Genomic DNA, 18,958 nt, shown 5'->3' with positions numbered 1-18,958 from the left:
GGAGATGTGAGGGAGAGACAGGGAGGGAGATAGGGAGGGAGAGACAGGGAGGGAGATGTGAGGGAGAGACAGGGAGGGAGATGTGAGGGAGAGACAGGGAGGGAGATGTGAGGGAGAGACAGGGAGGGAGATGTGAGGGAGAGAGAGGGAGGGAGATGTGAGGGAGAGAGAGGGAGGGAGATGTGAGGGAGGGACAGGGAGGGAGATGTGAGGGAGAGACAGGGAGGGAGATGTGAGGGAGAGACAGGGAGGGAGATGTGAGGGAGAGAGACAGGGAGGGAGATGTGAGGGAGAGAGACAGGGAGGGAGATGTGAGGGAGGGAGACAGGGAGGGAGATGTGAGGGAGGGAGACAGGGAGGGAGATGTGAGGGAGGGACAGGGAGGGAGATGTGAGGGAGGGACAGGGAGGGAGATGTGAGGGAGGGACAGGGAGGGAGATGTGAGGGAGGGTCAGGGAGGGAGATGTGAGGGAGAGACAGGGAGGGAGATGTGAGGGAGGGACAGGGAGGGAGATGTGAGGGAGAGACAGGGAGGGAGATGTGAGGGAGAGAGACAGGGAGGGAGATGTGAGGGAGGGACAGGGAGGGAGATGTGAGGGAGGGACAGGGAGGGAGATGTGAAGGAGAGACAGGGAGGGAGATGTGAGGGAGAGACAGGGAGGGAGATGTGAGGGAGAGAGACAGGGAGGGAGATGTGAGGGAGAGACAGGGAGGGAGATGTGAGGGAGAGAGACAGGGAGGGAGATGTGAGGGAGGGAGACAGGGAGGGAGATGTGAGGGAGAGAGACAGTGAGGGAGATGTGAGGGAGAGACAGGGAGGGAGATGTGAGGGAGGGACAGGGAGGGAGATGTGAGGGAGAGACAGGGAGGGAGATGTGAGGGAGAGACAGGGAGGGAGATGTGAGGGAGAGACAGGGAGGGAGATGTGAGGGAGAGAGACAGGGAGGGAGATGTGAGGGAGAGACAGGGAGGGAGATGTGAGGGAGAGAGACAGGGAGGGAGATGTGAGGGAGGGAGACAGGGAGGGAGATGTGAGGGAGAGAGACAGGGAGGGAGATGTGAGGGAGAGACAGGGAGGGAGATGTGAGGGAGAGACAGGGAGGGAGATGTGAGGGAGGGACAGGGAGGGAGATGTGAGGGAGGGACAGGGAGGGAGATGTGAGGGAGAGAGACAGGGAGGGAGATGTGAGGGAGAGAGACAGTGAGGGAGATGTGAGGGAGAGAGACAGTGAGGGAGATGTGAGGGAGGGAGACAGGGAGGGAGATGTGAGGGAGGGACAGGGAGGGAGATGTGAGGGAGGGAGAGAGGGAGGGAGATAGGGAGGGAGGGACAGGGAGGGAGATGTGAGGGAGGGAGAGAGGGAGGGAGATAGGGAGGGAGAGACAGGGAGGGAGATGTGAGGGAGTGAGATAGGGAGGGAGATGTGAGGGAGGGAGAGAGGGAGGGAGATAGGGAGGGAGAGACAGGGAGGGAGATGTGAGGGAGAGACAGGGAGGGAGATGTGAGGGAGGGAGATGTGAGGGAGGGAGAGAGGGAGGGAGATAGGGAGGGAGAGACAGGGAGGGAGATAGGGAGGGAGAAACAGGGAGGGAGATGTGAGGGAGAGACAGGGAGGGAGATGTGAGGGAGGGACAGGGAGGGAGATGTGAGGGAGAGAGACAGGGAGGGAGATGTGAGGGAGAGAGACAGGGAGGGAGATGTGAGGGAGGGAGATGTGAGGGAGAGAGACAGGGAGGGAGATGTGAGGGAGGGAGATGTGAGGGAGGGACAGGGAGGGAGATGTGAGGGAGAGAGACAGGGAGGGAGATGTGAGGGAGAGACAGGGAGGGAGATGTGAGGGAGAGAGATAGGGAGGGAGATGTGAGGGAGAGAGACAGGGAGGGAGATGTGAGGGAGGGAGACAGTGAGGGAGATGTGAGGGAGAGACAGGGAGGGAGATGTGAGGGAGAGAGACAGTGAGGGAGATGTGAGGGAGAGACAGGGAGGGAGATGTGAGGGAGGGACAGGGAGGGAGATGTGAGGGAGGGAGACAGGGAGGGAGATGTGAGGGAGAGAGACAGGGAGGGAGATGTGAGGGAGAGAGATAGGGAGGGAGATGTGAGGGAGGGACAGGGAGGGAGATGTGAGGGAGGGACAGGGAGGGAGATGTGAGGGAGGGAGACAGGGAGGGAGATGTGAGGGAGAGACAGGGAGGGAGATGTGAGGGAGAGAGACAGGGAGGGAGATGTGAGGGAGGGACAGGGAGGGAGATGTGAGGGAGGGACAGGGAGGGAGATGTGAGGGAGGGACAGGGAGGGAGATGTGAGGGAGAGAGACAGGGAGGGAGATGTGAGGGAGGGAGACAGGGAGGGAGATGTGAGGGAGGGACAGGGAGGGAGATGTGAGGGAGGGACAGGGAGGGAGATAGGGAGGGAGATGTGAGGGAGGGAGATGTGAGGGAGGGACAGGGAGGGAGATGTGAGGGAGAGACAGGGAGGGAGATGTGAGGGAGGGAGACAGGGAGGGAGATGTGAGGGAGAGAGACAGGGAGGGAGATGTGAGGGAGAGAGATAGGGAGGGAGATGTGAGGGAGGGAGAGGGAGGGAGATGTGAGGGAGGGACAGGGAGGGAGATGTGAGGGAGGGACAGGGAGGGAGATGTGAGGGAGGGAGACAGGGAGGGAGATGTGAGGGAGAGAGACAGTGAGGGAGATGTGAGGGAGAGACAGGGAGGGAGATGTGAGGGAGGGACAGGGAGGGAGATGTGAGGGAGGGAGACAGGGAGGGAGATGTGAGGGAGAGACAGGGAGGGAGGGACAGGGAGGGAGATGTGAGGGAGGGACAGGGAGGGAGATGTGAGGGAGGGAGACAGGGAGGGAGATGTGAGGGAGAGACAGGGAGGGAGATGTGAGGGAGGGACAGGGAGGGAGATGTGAGGGAGAGAGACAGGGAGGGAGATGTGAGGGAGAGAGATAGGGAGGGAGATGTGAGGGAGAGAGATAGGGAGGGAGATGTGAGGGAGGGACAGGGAGGGAGATGTGAGGGAGGGACAGGGAGGGAGATGTGAGGGAGGGACAGGGAGGGAGATGTGAGGGAGGGACAGGGAGGGAGATGTGAGGGAGGGACAGGGAGGGAGATGTGAGGGAGGGAGAGAGGGAGGGAGATAGGGAGGGAGAGACAGGGAGGGAGATAGGGAGGGAGATAGGGAGGGAGAAACAGGGAGGGAGATGTGAGGGAGAGACAGGGAGGGAGATGTGAGGGAGAGAGACAGGGAGGGAGATGTGAGGGAGAGACAGGGAGGGAGATGTGAGGGAGAGAGACAGGGAGGGAGATGTGAGGGAGGGACAGGGAGGGAGATGTGAGGGAGGGACAGGGAGGGAGATGTGAGGGAGAGACAGGGAGGGAGATGTGAGGGAGAGAGACAGGGAGGGAGATGTGAGGGAGAGAGAGACAGGGAGGGAGATGTGAGGGAGAGACAGGGAGGGAGATGTGAGGGAGAGAGACAGGGAGGGAGATGTGAGGGAGTGAGACAGGGAGGGAGATGTGAGGGAGAGAGACAGGGAGGGAGATGTGAGGGAGAGAGACAGGGAGGGAGATGTGAGGGAGGGACAGGGAGGGAGATGTGAGGGAGGGACAGGGAGGGAGATAGGGAGGGAGAGAGACAGGGAGGGAGATGTGAGGGAGAGACAGGGAGGGAGATGTGAGGGAGAGAGAGGGAGGGAGATGTGAGGGAGGGACAGGGAGGGAGATAGGGAGGGAGAGAGACAGGGAGGGAGATGTGAGGGAGAGACAGGGAGGGAGATGTGAGGGAGAGAGACAGGGAGGGAGATAGGGAGGGAGATGTGAAGGAGGGAGATGTGAGGGAGGGACAGGGAGGGAGATGTGAGGGAGGGACAGGGAGGGAGATGTGAGGGAAGGACAGGGAGGGAGATGTGAGGGAGAGAGACAGGGAGGGAGATGTGAGGGAGAGAGACAGGGAGGGAGATGTGAGGGAGAGAGACAGGGAGGGAGATGTGAGGGAGAGAGACAGGGAGGGAGAGAGACAGGGAGGGAGATGTGAGGGAGGGACAGGGAGGGAGATGTGAGGGAGGGACAGGGAGGGAGATGTGAGGGAGGGAGACAGGGAGGGAGATGTGAGGGAGGGACAGGGAGGGAGATGTGAGGGAGAGAGACAGGGAGGGAGATGTGAGGGAGAGAGACAGGGAGGGAGATGTGAGGGAGGGACAGGGAGGGAGATGTGAGGGAGAGAGACAGGGAGGGAGATGTGAGGGAGAGAGACAGGGAGGGAGATGTGAGGGAGAGAGACAGGGAGGGAGATGTGAGGGAGGGACAGGGTGGGAGATGTGAGGGAGGGAGACAGGGAGGGAGATGTGAGGGAGGGACAGGGAGGGAGATGTGAGGGAGGGACAGGGAGGGAGATGTGAGGGAGAGAGACAGGGAGGGAGATGTGAGGGAGAGAGACAGGGAGGGAGATGTGAGGGAGAGACAGGGAGGGAGATGTGAGGGAGGGACAGGGAGGGAGATGTGAGGGAGGGACAGGGAGGGAGATGTGAGGGAGGGACAGGGAGGGAGATGTGAGGGAGAGACAGGGAGGGAGATGTGAGGGAGAGAGACAGGGAGGGAGAGAGACAGGGAGGGAGATAGGGAGGGAGAGACAGGGAGAGTGGGAGAGAGGGAGGGAGATGTGAGGGAGAGAGACAGGGAGGGAGATAGGGAGGGAGAGACAGGGAGGGAGACGTGAGGGAGGGACAGGGAGGGAGACGTGAGGGAGGGACAGGGAGGGAGATGTGAGGGAGAGAGACAGGGAGGGAGATGTGAGGGAGGGAGACAGGGAGGGAGATGTGAGGGAGGGACAGGGAGGGAGATGTGAGGGAGAGAGATAGGGAGGGAGATGTGAGGGAGGGACAGGGAGGGAGATGTGAGGGAGGGACAGGGAGGGAGATGTGAGGGAGAGAGACAGGGAGGGAGATGTGAGGGAGAGACAGGGAGGGAGATGTGAGGGAGGGACAGGGAGGGAGATGTGAGGGAGAGAGACAGGGAGGGAGATGTGAGGGAGGGAGACAGGGAGGGAGATGTGAGGGAGAGAGACAGGGAGGGAGATGTGAGGGAGAGAGACAGGGAGGGAGATGTGAGGGAGGGACAGGGAGGGAGATGTGAGGGAGAGAGACAGGGAGGGAGATGTGAGGGAGGGACAGGGAGGGAGATGTGAGGGAGAGACAGGGAGGGAGATGTGAGGGAGGGAGATGTGAGGGAGGGAGATGTGAGGGAGGGAGATGTGAGGGAGGGACAGGGAGGGAGATGTGAGGGAGGGAGATGTGAGGGAGGGAGATGTGAGGGAGGGACAGGGAGGGAGATGTGAGGGAGTGAGACAGGGAGGGAGATGTGAGGGAGGGACAGGGAGGGAGATGTGAGGGAGAGACAGGGAGGGAGATAGGGAGGGAGAGACAGGGAGGGAGATGTGAGGGAGAGACAGGGAGGGAGATGTGAGGGAGGGAGATGTGAGGGAGGGAGATAGGGAGGGAGAGACAGGGAGGGAGATGTGAGGGAGGGAGATGTGAGGGAGGGAGATAGGGAGGGAGAGACAGGGAGGGAGATGTGAGGGAGGGAGATGTGAGGGAGAGAGACAGGGAGGGAGATGTGAGGGAGGGACAGGGAGGGAGATGTGAGGGAGAGAGACAGGGAGGGAGATGTGAGGGAGGGACAGGGAGGGAGATGTGAGGGAGAGAGACAGGGAGGGAGATGTGAGGGAGGGAGACAGGGAGGGAGATGTGAGGGAGAGAGACAGGGAGGGAGATGTGAGGGAGAGAGACAGGGAGGGAGATGTGAGGGAGGGACAGGGAGGGAGATGTGAGGGAGAGAGACAGGGAGGGAGAGAGACAGGGAGGGAGAGAGACAGGGAGGGAGATGTGAGGGAGGGACAGAGAGGGAGATGTGAGGGAGAGACAGGGAGGGAGATGTGAGGGAGTGAGACAGGGAGGGAGATGTGAGGGAGAGACAGGGAGGGAGATGTGAGGGAGTGAGACAGGGAGGGAGATGTGAGGGAGGGACAGGGAGGGAGATGTGAGGGAGGGACAGGGAGGGAGATGTGAGGGCGGGACAGGGAGGGAGATGTGAGGGAGGGACAGGGAGGGAGATGTGAGGGAGGGACAGGGAGGGAGATGTGAGGGAGGGACAGGGAGGGAGATGTGAGGGAGTGAGACAGGGAGGGAGATGTGAGGGAGAGACAGGGAGGGAGATGTGAGGGAGAGAGACAGGGAGGGAGATGTGAGGGAGGGACAGGGAGGGAGATGTGAGGGAGGGACAGGGAGGGAGATGTGAGGGAGGGACAGGGAGGGAGATGTGAGGGAGGGACAGGGAGGGAGATGTGAGGGAGGGAGACAGGGAGGGAGATGTGAGGGAGGGTCAGGGAGGGAGATGTGAGGGAGGGACAGGGAGGGAGATGTGAGGGAGTGAGACAGGGAGGGAGATGTGAGGGAGAGAGACAGGGAGGGAGATGTGAGGGAGAGAGATAGGGAGGGAGATGTGAGGGAGAGAGACAGGGAGGGAGATGTGAGGGAGAGAGATAGGGAGGGAGATGTGAGGGAGGGACAGGGAGGGAGATGTGAGGGAGGGACAGGGAGGGAGGGACAGGGAGGGAGAGAGACAGGGAGGGAGATGTGAGGGAGAGAGACAGGGAGGGAGATGTGAGGGAGAGACAGGGAGGGAGATGTGAGGGAGGGACAGGGAGGGAGATGTGAGGGAGAGAGACAGGGAGGGAGATGTGAGGGAGAGAGACAGGGAGGGAGATGTGAGGGAGGGAGACAGGGAGGGAGATGTGAGGGAGAGAGACAGGGAGGGAGATGTGAGGGAGGGACAGGGAGGGAGATGTGAGGGAGGGACAGGGAGGGAGGGACAGGGAGGGAGATGTGAGGGAGAGAGAGGGAGGGAGATGTGAGGGAGAGAGACAGGGAGGGAGGGACAGGGAGGGAGGGACAGGGAGGGAGATGTGAGGGAGAGAGACAGGGAGGGAGATGTGAGGGAGAGACAGGGAGGGAGATGTGAGGGAGGGACAGGGAGGGTGATGTGAGGGAGGGACAGGGAGGGAGATGTGAGGGAGGGACAGGGAGGGAGATGTGAGGGAGAGAGACAGGGAGGGAGATGTGAGGGAGGGACAGGGAGGGAGATGTGAGGGAGGGACAGGGAGGGAGATGTGAGGGAGAGAGACAGGGAGGGAGATGTGAGGGAGAGAGACAGGGAGGGAGATGTGAGGGAGGGAGATAGGGAGGGATAGGGAGGGAGGGACAGGGAGGGAGATAGGGAGGGAGGGACAGGGAGGGAGATGTGAGGGAGGGAGATAGGGAGGGAGATAGGGAGGGAGGGACAGGGAGGGAGATAGGGAGGGAGGGACAGGGAGGGAGATGTGAGGGAGGGAGATAGGGAGGGAGATGTGAGGGAGGGACAGGGAGGGAGATGTGAGGGAGAGAGATAGGGAGGGAGATAGGGAGGGAGGGACAGGGAGGGAGATAGGGAGGGAGGGACAGGGAGGGAGATGTGAGGGAGGGAGATAGGGAGGGAGATAGGGAGGGAGGGACAGGGAGGGAGATAGGGAGGGAGGGACAGGGAGGGAGATGTGAGGGAGGGAGATAGGGAGGGAGATAGGGAGGGAGGGATAGGGAGGGAGATGTGAGGGAGGGACAGGGAGGGAGATGTGAGGGAGAGACAGGGAGGGAGATGTGAGGGAGGGACAGGGAGGGAGATGTGAGGGAGAGAGAGGGAGGGAGATGTGAGGGAGAGAGACAGGGAGGGAGATGTGAGGGAGAGAGACAGGGAGGGAGATGTGAGGGAGGGACAGGGAGGGAGATGTGAGGGAGAGACAGGGAGGGAGATGTGAGGGAGGGACAGGGAGGGAGATGTGAGGGAGAGAGACAGGGAGGGAGATGTGAGGGAGAGAGACAGGGAGGGAGATGTGAGGGAGAGAGACAGGGAGGGAGATGTGAGGGAGAGAGACAGGGAGGGAGATGTGAGGGAGAGACAGGGAGGGAGATGTGAGGGAGGGACAGGGAGGGAGATGTGAGGGAGGGACAGGGAGGGAGATGTGAGGGAGAGAGACAGGGAGGGAGATGTGAGGGAGAGAGACAGGGAGGGAGATGTGAGGGAGGGACAGGGAGGGAGATGTGAGGGAGTGAGACAGGGAGGGAGATGTGAGGGAGGGACAGGGAGGGAGATGTGAGGGAGGGACAGGGAGGGAGATGTGAGGGAGAGAGAGGGAGGGAGATGTGAGGGAGAGAGACAGGGAGGGAGATGTGAGGGAGGGACAGGGAGGGAGATGTGAGGGAGGGACAGGGAGGGAGATGTGAGGGAGAGAGACAGGGAGGGAGATGTGAGGGAGAGAGACAGGGAGGGAGATGTGAGGGAGGGACAGGGAGGGAGATGTGAGGGAGGGACAGGGAGGGAGATGTGAGGGAGGGACAGGGAGGGAGACGTGAGGGAGGGAGAGGGAGGGAGACGTGAGGGAGGGAGAGGGAGGGAGACGTGAGGGAGGGACAGGGAGGGAGATGTGAGGGAGAGAGAGAGGGAGGGAGATGTGAGGGAGAGACAGGGAGGGAGATGTGAGGGAGAGAGACAGGGAGGGAGATGTGAGGGAGGGACAGGGAGGGAGATGTGAGGGAGGGACAGGGAGGGAGATGTGAGGGAGAGACAGGGAGGGAGATGTGAGGGAGAGAGACAGGGAGGGAGATGTGAGGGAGAGAGACAGGGAGGGAGATGTGAGGGAGAGAGACAGGGAGGGAGATGTGAGGGAGGGACAGGGAGGGAGATGTGAGGGAGAGAGACAGGGAGGGAGATGTGAGGGAGGGACAGGGAGGGAGATGTGAGGGAGAGAGAGGGAGGGAGATGTGAGGGAGGGAGATGTGAGGGAGATGTGAGGGAGAGAGACAGGGAGGGAGATGTGAGGGAGGGACAGGGAGGGAGATGTGAGGGAGGGACAGGGAGGGAGATGTGAGGGAGAGAGAGGGAGGGAGATGTGAGGGAGAGAGACAGTGAGGGAGATGTGAGGGAGGAACAGGGAGGGAGATGTGAGGGAGAGAGACAGGGAGGGAGATGTGAGGGAGGGACAGGGAGGGAGATGTGAGGGAGAGAGAGGGAGGGAGATGTGAGGGAGGGAGATGTGAGGGAGATGTGAGGGAGGGAGATGTGAGGGAGATGTGAGGGAGAGAGACAGGGAGGGAGATGTGAGGGAGGGACAGGGAGGGAGATGTGAGGGAGGGACAGGGAGGGAGATGTGAGGGAGGGACAGGGAGGGAGATGTGAGGGAGAGAGATAGGGAGGGAGATGTGAGGGAGGGAGATGTGAGGGAGAGACAGGGAGGGAGATGTGAGGGAGGGACAGGGAGGGAGATGTGAGGGAGAGAGACAGGGAGGGAGATGTGAGGGAGGGACAGGGAGGGAGATGTGAGGGAGAGAGACAGGGAGGGAGATGTGAGGGAGAGACAGGGAGGGAGATAGGGAGGGAGGGACAGGGAGGGAGATGTGAGGGAGGGACAGGGAGGGAGATGTGAGGGAGAGAGATAGGGAGGGAGATGTGAGGGAGAGACAGGGAGGGAGATAGGGAGGGAGGGACAGGGAGGGAGATGTGAGGGAGGGACAGGGAGGGAGATGTGAGGGAGGGACAGGGAGGGAGATGTGAGGGAGAGAGACAGGGAGGGAGATGTGAGGGAGAGACAGGGAGGGAGATAGGGAGGGAGGGACAGGGAGGGAGATGTGAGGGAGAGAGACAGGGAGGGAGAGAGACAGGGAGGGAGATGTGAGGGAGGGACAGGGAGGGAGATGTGAGGGAGAGACAGGGAGGGAGATGTGAGGGAGAGAGACAGGGAGGGAGATGTGAGGGAGGGACAGGGAGGGAGATGTGAGGGAGAGACAGGGAGGGAGATGTGAGGGAGAGAGACAGGGAGGGAGATGTGAGGGAGGGACAGGGAGGGAGATGTGAGGGAGAGACAGGGAGGGAGATGTGAGGGAGGGAGACAGGGAGGGAGATGTGAGGGAGGGACAGGGAGGGAGATGTGAGGGAGAGAGACAGGGAGGGAGATGTGAGGGAGGGACAGGGAGGGAGATGTGAGGGAGAGAGATAGGGAGGGAGATGTGAGGGAGGGACAGGGAGGGAGATGTGAGGGAGAGAGACAGGGAGGGAGATGTGAGGGAGGGACAGGGAGGGAGATGTGAGGGAGGGACAGGGAGGGAGATGTGAGGGAGGGACAGGGAGGGAGATGTGAGGGAGAGAGACAGGGAGGGAGATGTGAGGGAGGGACAGGGAGGGAGATGTGAGGGAGAGAGATAGGGAGGGAGATGTGAGGGAGGGACAGGGAGGGAGATGTGAGGGAGGGACAGGGAGGGAGATGTGAGGGAGGGACAGGGAGGGAGATGTGAGGGAGGGACAGGGAGGGAGATGTGAGGGAGAGACAGGGAGGGAGATGTGAGGGAGAGAGACAGGGAGGGAGATGTGAGGGAGGGACAGGGAGGGAGATGTGATGGAGAGACAGGGAGGGAGATGTGAGGGAGGGACAGGGAGGGAGATGTGAGGGAGAGAGATAGGGAGGGAGATGTGAGGGAGAGAGACAGGGAGGGAGATGTGAGGGAGAGAGGGAGGAAGATGTGAGGGAGGGACAGGGAGGGAGATGTGAGGGAGAGAGACAGGGAGGGAGATGTGAGGGAGAGAGACAGGGAGGGAGATGTGAGGGAGGGACAGGGAGGGAGATAGGGAGGGAGATGTGAGGGAGGGAGATGTGAGGGAGGGACAGGGAGGGAGATGTGAGGGAGAGACAGGGAGGGAGATGTGAGGGAGGGACAGGGAGGGAGATGTGAGGGAGAGACACGGAGGGAGATGTGAGGGAGAGAGACAGGGAGGGAAATCTGAGGGAGACATTGGACATGGCAGGGGATTGGAGGAACAGAGTCCCTTCCACGTACCTTTAACCTGATTGGATGCTCCCGCTGGACATGTGGGTTGCTCGGCCTCTGTTGGTTGGACGGAAGAGTCAGGCTGGCTGGGAGTGAGGAAAGGAACCAGAGAGTGCCAGGGAAAGACAGGAACGGAGCGTGGCTCCACATTGGTCCAGACTGTCAAGAGAAAAGGGATCATTAGTGTATGCCTGAACGAGGGAATGAACACACAGACAGAGAGTGGGAAAGGTAGAGCTTTGTCTATCAGGACTGAACACAGACCTGGGGGCAACTGTTACACTGACAACTGACGAGACCGAATTCCTAAAATGTCACGATAACAAAACATCTACTACCTGGGCTAGGGACGACCTTGTTCAGAAAAAGGCAACTGGACCTGATTCAACACACCTTTACTGTCACACTCACACGCTCCATATTCAACACACCTTTACTGTCACACTCACACGCTCCATATTCAACACACCTTTACTGTCACACTCACACGCTCCATATTCAACACACCTTTACTGTCACACTCACACGCTCCATATTCAACACACCTTTACTGTCACACTCACACACTCCATCTCCAATACACCTTCACTCTCACATTACTGGGGCAAAGTATTGTCCACCAGTACTGTATCCCAGTGTTACATCGCGACAGACCTGTCCCAACCAGTACTGTACCCCAGTGTTACACAGTGACAGACCTGTCCCCACCAGTACTGTACCCCAGTGTTACACAGTGACAGACCTGTCCCCACCAGTACTGTACCCCAGTGTTATACAGTGACAGACCTGTCCCCACCAGTACTGTACCCCAGTGTTATACAGTGACAGACCTGTCCCCACCAGTACTGTACCCCAGTGTTACACAGTGACAGACCTGTCCCCACCAGTACTGTATCCCAGTGTTACACAGTGACAGACCTGTCCCCACCAGTACTGTACCCCAGTGTTATACAGTGACAGACCTGTCCCCACCAGTACTGTATCCCAGTGTTACACAGCGACAGACCTGTCCCCACCAGTACTGTACCCCAGTGTTACACAGTGACAGACCTGTCCCCACCAGTACTGTATCCCAGTGTTATACAGTGACAGACCTGTCCCCACCAGTACTGTACCCCAGTGTTACACAGTGACAGACCTGTCCCCACCAGGACTGTACCCCAGTGTTATACAGTGACAGACCTGTCCCCACCAGTACTGTACCCCAGTGTTACACAGTGACAGACCTGGCCCCACCAGTACTGTACCCCAGTGTTATACAGTGACAGACCTGGCCCCACCAGTACTGTACCCCAGTGTTATACAGTGACAGACCTGTCCCCACCAGTACTGTACCCCAGTGTTATACAGTGACAGACCTGTCCCCACCAGTACTGTACCCCAGTGTTATACAGTGACAGACCTGTCCCCACCAGTACTGTACCCCAGTGTTATACAGTGACAGACCTGTCCCCACCAGTACTGTACCCCAGTGTTATACAGTGACAGACCTGTCCCCACCAGTACTGTACCCCAGTGTGACACAGTGACAGACCTGTCCCCACCAGTACTGTACCCCAGTGTTACACAGTGACAGACCTGTCCCCACCAGTACTGTACCCGAGTGTTATACAGTGACAGACCTGTCCCCACCAGTACTGTACCCCAGTGTTATACAGTGACAGACCTGTCCCCACCAGTACTGTACCCCAGTGTTATACAGTGACAGACCTGTCCCCACCAGTAATGTACCCCAGTGTTACACAGTGACAGAATTGTCCCCCCCAGTACTGTACCCCATTGTTACACAGTGACAGACCTGTCCCCCCCAGTACTGTACCCCAGTGTTACACAGTGACAGACCTGTCCCCACCAGTACTGTACCCCAGTGTTATACAGTGACAGACCTGTCCCCACCAGTACTATACCCCAGTGTTATACAGTGACAGACCTGTCCCCACCAGTAATGTACGCCAGTGTTACACAGTGACAGACCTGTCCCCACCAGTAATGTACCCCAGTGTTACACAGTGACAGAATTGTCCCCCCCAGTACTGTACCCCAGTGTTACACAGTGACAGACCTGTCCCCACCAGTACTGTACCCCAGTGTTATACAGTGACAGACCTGTCCCCACCAGTACTATACCCCAGTGTTATGCAGTGACAGACCTGTCCCCACCAGTAATGTACGCCAGTGTTACACAGTGACAGACCTGTCCCCACCAGTAATGTACCCCAGTGTTACACAGTGACAGACCTGTCCCCACCAGTACTGTACCCCAGTGTTACACAGTGACAGACCTGTCCCCACCAGTACTGTACCCCAGTGTTACACAGGGACAGACCTGTCCCCACCAGTACTGGACCCCAGTGTTATACAGTGACAGACCTGTCCCCACCAGTTCTGTACCCCAGGGTTATACAGTGACAGACCTCTCCCCACCAGTACTGTACCCCAGTGTGATACAGTGACAGACCTGTCCCCACCAGTACAGTACCCCAGTGTTATACAGTGACAGACCGGGCCCCACCAGTACTGTACCCCAGTGTTACACAGTGACAGACCTGTCCCCACCAGTACTGTACCCCAGTGTTACACAGTGACAGACCTGTCCCCACCAGTACTGCACCCCAGTGTTACACAGTGACAGACCTGTCCCCACCAGTACTGTACCCCAGTGTTACACAGTGACAGTCCTGTCCCCACCAGTACTGTACCCCAGGGTTATACAGTGACAGACCTGTCCCCACCAGTACTGTACCCCAGTGTTACACAGTGACAGACGTGTGCCCACCAGTACTGTACCCCAGTGTTATACAGTGACAGACCTGTCCCCACCAGTACTGCACCCCAGTGTTACACAGTGACAGACCTGTCCCCACCAGTACTGTACCCCAGTGTTATACAGTGACAGACCTGTCCCCACGAGTACTGTATCCCAGTGTTACATAGTGACAGACCTGTCCCCACCAGTACTGTACCCCAGTGTTACACAGTGACAGACCTGTCCCCACCAGTACTGTACCCCAGTGTTACACAGTGACAGTCCTGTCCCCACCAGTACTGTATCCAGGTGTTATACAGGGACAGACCCGTCCCCAACAGTACTGTACCCCAGTGTTACACAGTGACAGACCTGTACCCACCAGTACTGTACCCCAGGGTTATACAGTGACAGACCTCTCCCCACCAGTACTGTACCCCAGTGTGATACAGTGACAGACATGTCCCCACCAGTACAGTACCCCAGTGTTATACAGTGACAGACCTGTCCCCACCAGTACAGTACCCCAGTGTTACAGAGTGACAGACCTGTCCCCACCAATACAGTACCCCAGTGTTACAGAGTGACAGACCTGACCCCACCAGTACTGTAACCCAGTGATACAGAGTGACAGACCTGTCCCCACCAGTACTGTACCCCAGTGTTACACAGTGACAGACCTGTCCCCACCAGTACTGTAACCCAGTGATACAGAGTGACAGACCTGTCCCCACCAGTACTGTAACCCAGTGTTACACAGTGACAGACCTGTACCCACCAGTACTGTACCCCAGTGTTACACAGAGACAGACCTGTCCCCACGAGTACTGTATCCCAGTGTTATACAGTGACAAACCTATCCCCACCAGTACTGTACCCCAGTGTTACACAGTGACAGACCTGTCCCCGCCAGTACTGTACCCCAGTGTTATACAGTGACAGATCTGTCCCCACCAGTACTGTACCCCAGTATTACACAGAGACAGACCTGTTCCCACCAGTACTGTATCCCAGTGTTACACAGTGACAGACCTGTCCCCGCCAGTACTGTACCCCAGTGTTATACAGTGACAGATCTGTCCCCACCAGTACTGTATCCCAGTGTTACACAGTGACAGACCTGACCCCACCAGTACTGTATCCCAGTGTTACACAGTGACAGACCTGTCCCCACGAGTACTGTATCCCAGTATTACACAGTGACAGACCTGTCCCCACCAGTACTGTATCCCAGTGTTATACAGTGACAGACCTGTCCCCACCAGTACTGTACCCCAGTATTACACAGAGATAGACCTGTCCCCACCAGTACTGTACCCCAGTATTACACAGTGACAGACCTGTCCCCACGAGTACTGTATCCCAGTGTTACATAGTGACAGACCTGTCCCCACCAGTACTGTACCCCAGTGTTATACAGTGACAGACCTGTCCCCACCAGTACTGTATCCCAGTATTACACAGTGACAGACCTGTCCCCACGAGTACTGTACCCCAGTATTACACAGTGACAGACCTGTCCCCACCAGTACTGTATCCCAGTGTTACATAGTGACAGACCTGTCCCCACCAGTACTGTGCCCCAGTGTTACACAGGGACAGACCTGTCCCCACCAGTACTGTATCCCAGTGTTACATAGTGACAGACCTGTCCCCACCAGTACTGTATCCCAGTGTTACATAGTGACAGACCTGTCCCCACCAGTACTGTACCCCAGTATTACACAGAGATAGACCTGTCCCAACGAGTACTGTATCCCAGTGTTATACAGTGATAGTCCTGTACCGCAGTGGCGGCATGATGGAACAGTGGTTAGCACTGCTGCTTCACAGCGCCAGAGATCTGGGTTCAATTCCTGCCTCAGGCGATTGACTGTGTGGAGTTTGTACATTCTCCCCGTGTCTGCGTGGGTTTCCTCCGGGTGTTCCGGTTTCCTCCCACAGTCCAAAGATGTGCAGGTCAGGGTGAATTGGCCATGCTAAATTGCCTGTAGTGTTCGGTAAGGGGTAAATATAGGGGTCTGGGTGGGTTGCGCTTCGGCGGTTCGGTGTGGACTTGTTGGGTCGAAGGGCCTGTTTCCCCACTGTAAGTAATCTAATCTAATCTAATCTAGTGTTATACAGACAAAGACCTGTCCCCACGAGTACTGTACCCCAGGGTTGTAGAGTGACAGAACTGTCCCCACCAGTACTGTACCCCAGTGTTACACAGCGACAGACCTGTCCCCAACAGTACTGTACCCCAGTGTTATACAGTGACAGACCTGTCCCCAACAGTACTGTACCCCAGTGTTACACAGTGACAGACCTGTCCCCACCAGTACTGTACCCCAGTGTTATACAGTGACAGACCTGTCCCCACCAGTACTGTACCCCAGTGTTACACAGTGACAGACCTGTCCCCACCAGTACTGTACCCCAGTGTTATACAGTGACAGACCTGTCCCCACCAGTACTGTACCCCAGTGTTACACAGTGACAGACCTATCCCCACCAGTACTGTAACCCAGTGTTATACAGTGACAGACCTGTCCCCACCAGTACTGTACCCCAGTGTTATACAGTGACAGACCTGTCCCCACGAGTACTGTACCCCAGTGTTATACAGTGACAGACCTGTCCCCACCAGGACTGTACCCCAGTGTTACACAGCGACAGACCTGTCCCCAACAGTACTGTACCCCAGTGTTACACAGCGACAGACCTGTCCCCAACAGTACTGTACCCCAGTGTTACACAGCGACAGACCTGTCCCCAACATTACTGTACTCCAGTGTTACACAGGGACAGACCTGTACCCACCAGTACTGCACCCCAGTGTTACACAGTGACAGACCTGTCCCCACCAGTACTGTACCCCAGTGTTATACAGGGACAGACCTGTCCCCACCAGTACTGCACCCCAGTGTTACACAGGGACAGACCTGTCCCCACCAGTACTGTACCCCAGTGTTATACAGGGACAGACCTGTCCCCACCAGTACTGTACCCCAGTGTTACACAGTGACAGACGTGTCCCCACCAGTACTGTACCCCAGTGTTACACAGTGACAGACCTGTCCCCACCAGTACTGCACCCCAGTGTTACACAGTGACAGACCTGTCCCCACCAGTACTGCACCCCAGTGTTATACAGTGACAGACCTGTCCCCACCAGTACTGTACCCCAGTGTTATACAGTGACAGACCTGTCCCCACCAGTACTGTACCCCAGTGTTACACAGTGACAGACGTGTCCCCACCAGTAATGTACCCCAGTGTTACACAGTGACAGACCTGTCCCCACCAGTACTGCACCCCAGTGTTACACAGTGACAGACCTGTCCCCACCAGTACTGTACCCCAGTGTTATACAGGGACAGACCTGTCCCCTCCAGTACTGTACCCCAGTGTTATACAGTGACAGACCTGTCCCCACCAGTACTGTACCCCAGTATTACACAGTGACAGACCTGTCCCCACCAGTACTGTATCCCAGTGTTATACAGTGACAGACCTGTCCCCACCAGTACTGTACCCAGGTGTTATACAGAGATAGACCTGTCCCAACGAGTACTGTATCCCAGTGTTATACAGTGATAGTCCTGTACCGCAGTGGCGGCATGATGGAACAGTGGTTAGCACTGCTGCTTCACAGCGCCAGAGATCTGGGTTCAATTCCTGCCTCAGGCGATTGACTGTGTGGAGTTTGTACATTCTCCCCGTGTCTGCGTGGGTTTCCTCCGGGTGTTCCGGTTTCCTCCCACAGTCCAAAGATGTGCAGGTCAGGGTGAATTGGCCATACTAAATTGCCTGTAGTGTTCGGTAAGGGGTAAATATAGGGGTCTGGGTGGGTTGCGCTTCGGCGGGTCGGTGTGGACATGTTGGGCCGAAGGGCCTGTTTCCACACTGTAAGTAATCTAATCTAATCTAATCTAGTGTTATACAGACAAAGACCTGTCCTCACGAGTACTGTACCCCAGTGTTGTAGAGTGACAGACCTGTCACCACCATTACTGTACCCCAGTGTTACACAGCGACAGACCTGTCCCCAACAGTACTGTACCCCAGTGTTATACAGGGACAGACCTGTCCCCACCAGTACTGTACCCCAGTGTTACACAGTGACAGTCCTGTCCCCACCAGTACTGTACCCCAGTGTTACACAGTGACAGACCTGTCCCCACCAGTACTGTACCCCAGTGTTACACAGTGACAGACCTGTACCGCAGTGTTACACAGGGACAGACCTGTCCCCACCAGTAGTGTATCCCAGTGTTATACAGTGACAGACCTGTCCCCAACAGTACTGTATCCCAGTGTTATACAGTGACAGACCTGTCCCCAACAGTACTGTAACCCAGTGTTATTCAGTGACAGACCTGTCCCCAACAGTACTGTACCCCAGTGTTATACAGTGACAGACCTGTCCCCGCCAGTACTGTACCACAGTGCTATACAGTGACAGACCTGTCCCCACCAGTACTGTACCCCAGTGTTATACAGGGACAGACCTGTCCCCACCAGTACTGTACCCCGGTGTTATACAGGGACAGACCTGTCCCAACCAGTATTGTACCCCAGTGTTACACAGGTACCGACCTGTCCCCACCAGTACTGTACCCCAGTGTTACACAGTGACAGACCTGTACCGCAGTGTTACACAGGGACAGACCTGTCCCTACCAGTACTGTACCCCGGTGTTATACAGGGACAGACCTGTCCCAACCAGTATTGTACCCCAGTGTTACACAGGTACCGACCTGTCCCCACCAGTACTGTACCCCAGTGTTACACAGTGACAGACCTGTCCCCACCAGTACTGTACCCCAGTTTTACACAGTGACAGACCTGTCCCCACCAGTACTGTACCCCAGTGTTACACAGTGACAGACCTGTCCCCACCAGTACTGTACCCCAGTGTTACACAGTGACAGTCCTGTCCCCACCAGTACTGTACCCCCGTGTTACACAGTGACAGACCTGTCCCCACGAGTACTGTACCCCAGTGTTACACAGTGACAGACCTGTCCCCACCAATACTGTACACCAGTGATACACAGTGACAGACCTATCCCCACCAGTACTGTACCCCAGTGTTATACAGTGACAGTCCTGTCGCCACCAGTAGTGTATCCCAGTGTTATACAGTGACAGAACCTGTACCCCAGCGTTACACAGTGACGGCACTGTACCCCAGTGTTACACAGTGAAAGTCCTGTACCCCAGCGTTACACAGTGACGGTACTGTACCCCAGTGTTACACAGTGACAGTCCTGTACCCCAGTGTTACACAGTGACTGACCTGTATCCCAGTGTTACA

General features: G+C 57.5%; 2 protein-coding genes across 2 annotated transcripts in view; one reads left to right on the top strand and one right to left on the bottom strand.

Annotated features, from left to right (window-relative positions):
- LOC140485942 (protein capicua homolog) overlaps window positions 1–11,099 on the bottom strand; it is a 45,008-nt gene extending 33,909 nt beyond the window's left edge. The window contains exon 1 of the mRNA XM_072584385.1: window positions 10,920–11,099. Within this exon, the coding sequence (XP_072440486.1) occupies window positions 10,920–11,091 (172 nt within the window). The 5' untranslated portion in view covers window positions 11,092–11,099. The remainder of the gene's footprint in view (window positions 1–10,919) is intronic.
- cog3 (component of oligomeric golgi complex 3) overlaps window positions 1–18,958 on the top strand; it is a 522,289-nt gene that overhangs the window by 39,138 nt on the left and 464,193 nt on the right. The gene's annotated exons all lie outside the window — the stretch shown is intronic.

The sequence above is a fragment of the Chiloscyllium punctatum genome, chromosome 15 (assembly GCF_047496795.1).
Source record: "Chiloscyllium punctatum isolate Juve2018m chromosome 15, sChiPun1.3, whole genome shotgun sequence".
NCBI classification, from domain to species: domain Eukaryota; kingdom Metazoa; phylum Chordata; class Chondrichthyes; order Orectolobiformes; family Hemiscylliidae; genus Chiloscyllium; species Chiloscyllium punctatum.
Note: the sequence above shows the minus strand (reverse complement) of the source record. Positions and strands in the feature narration are given on the sequence as shown.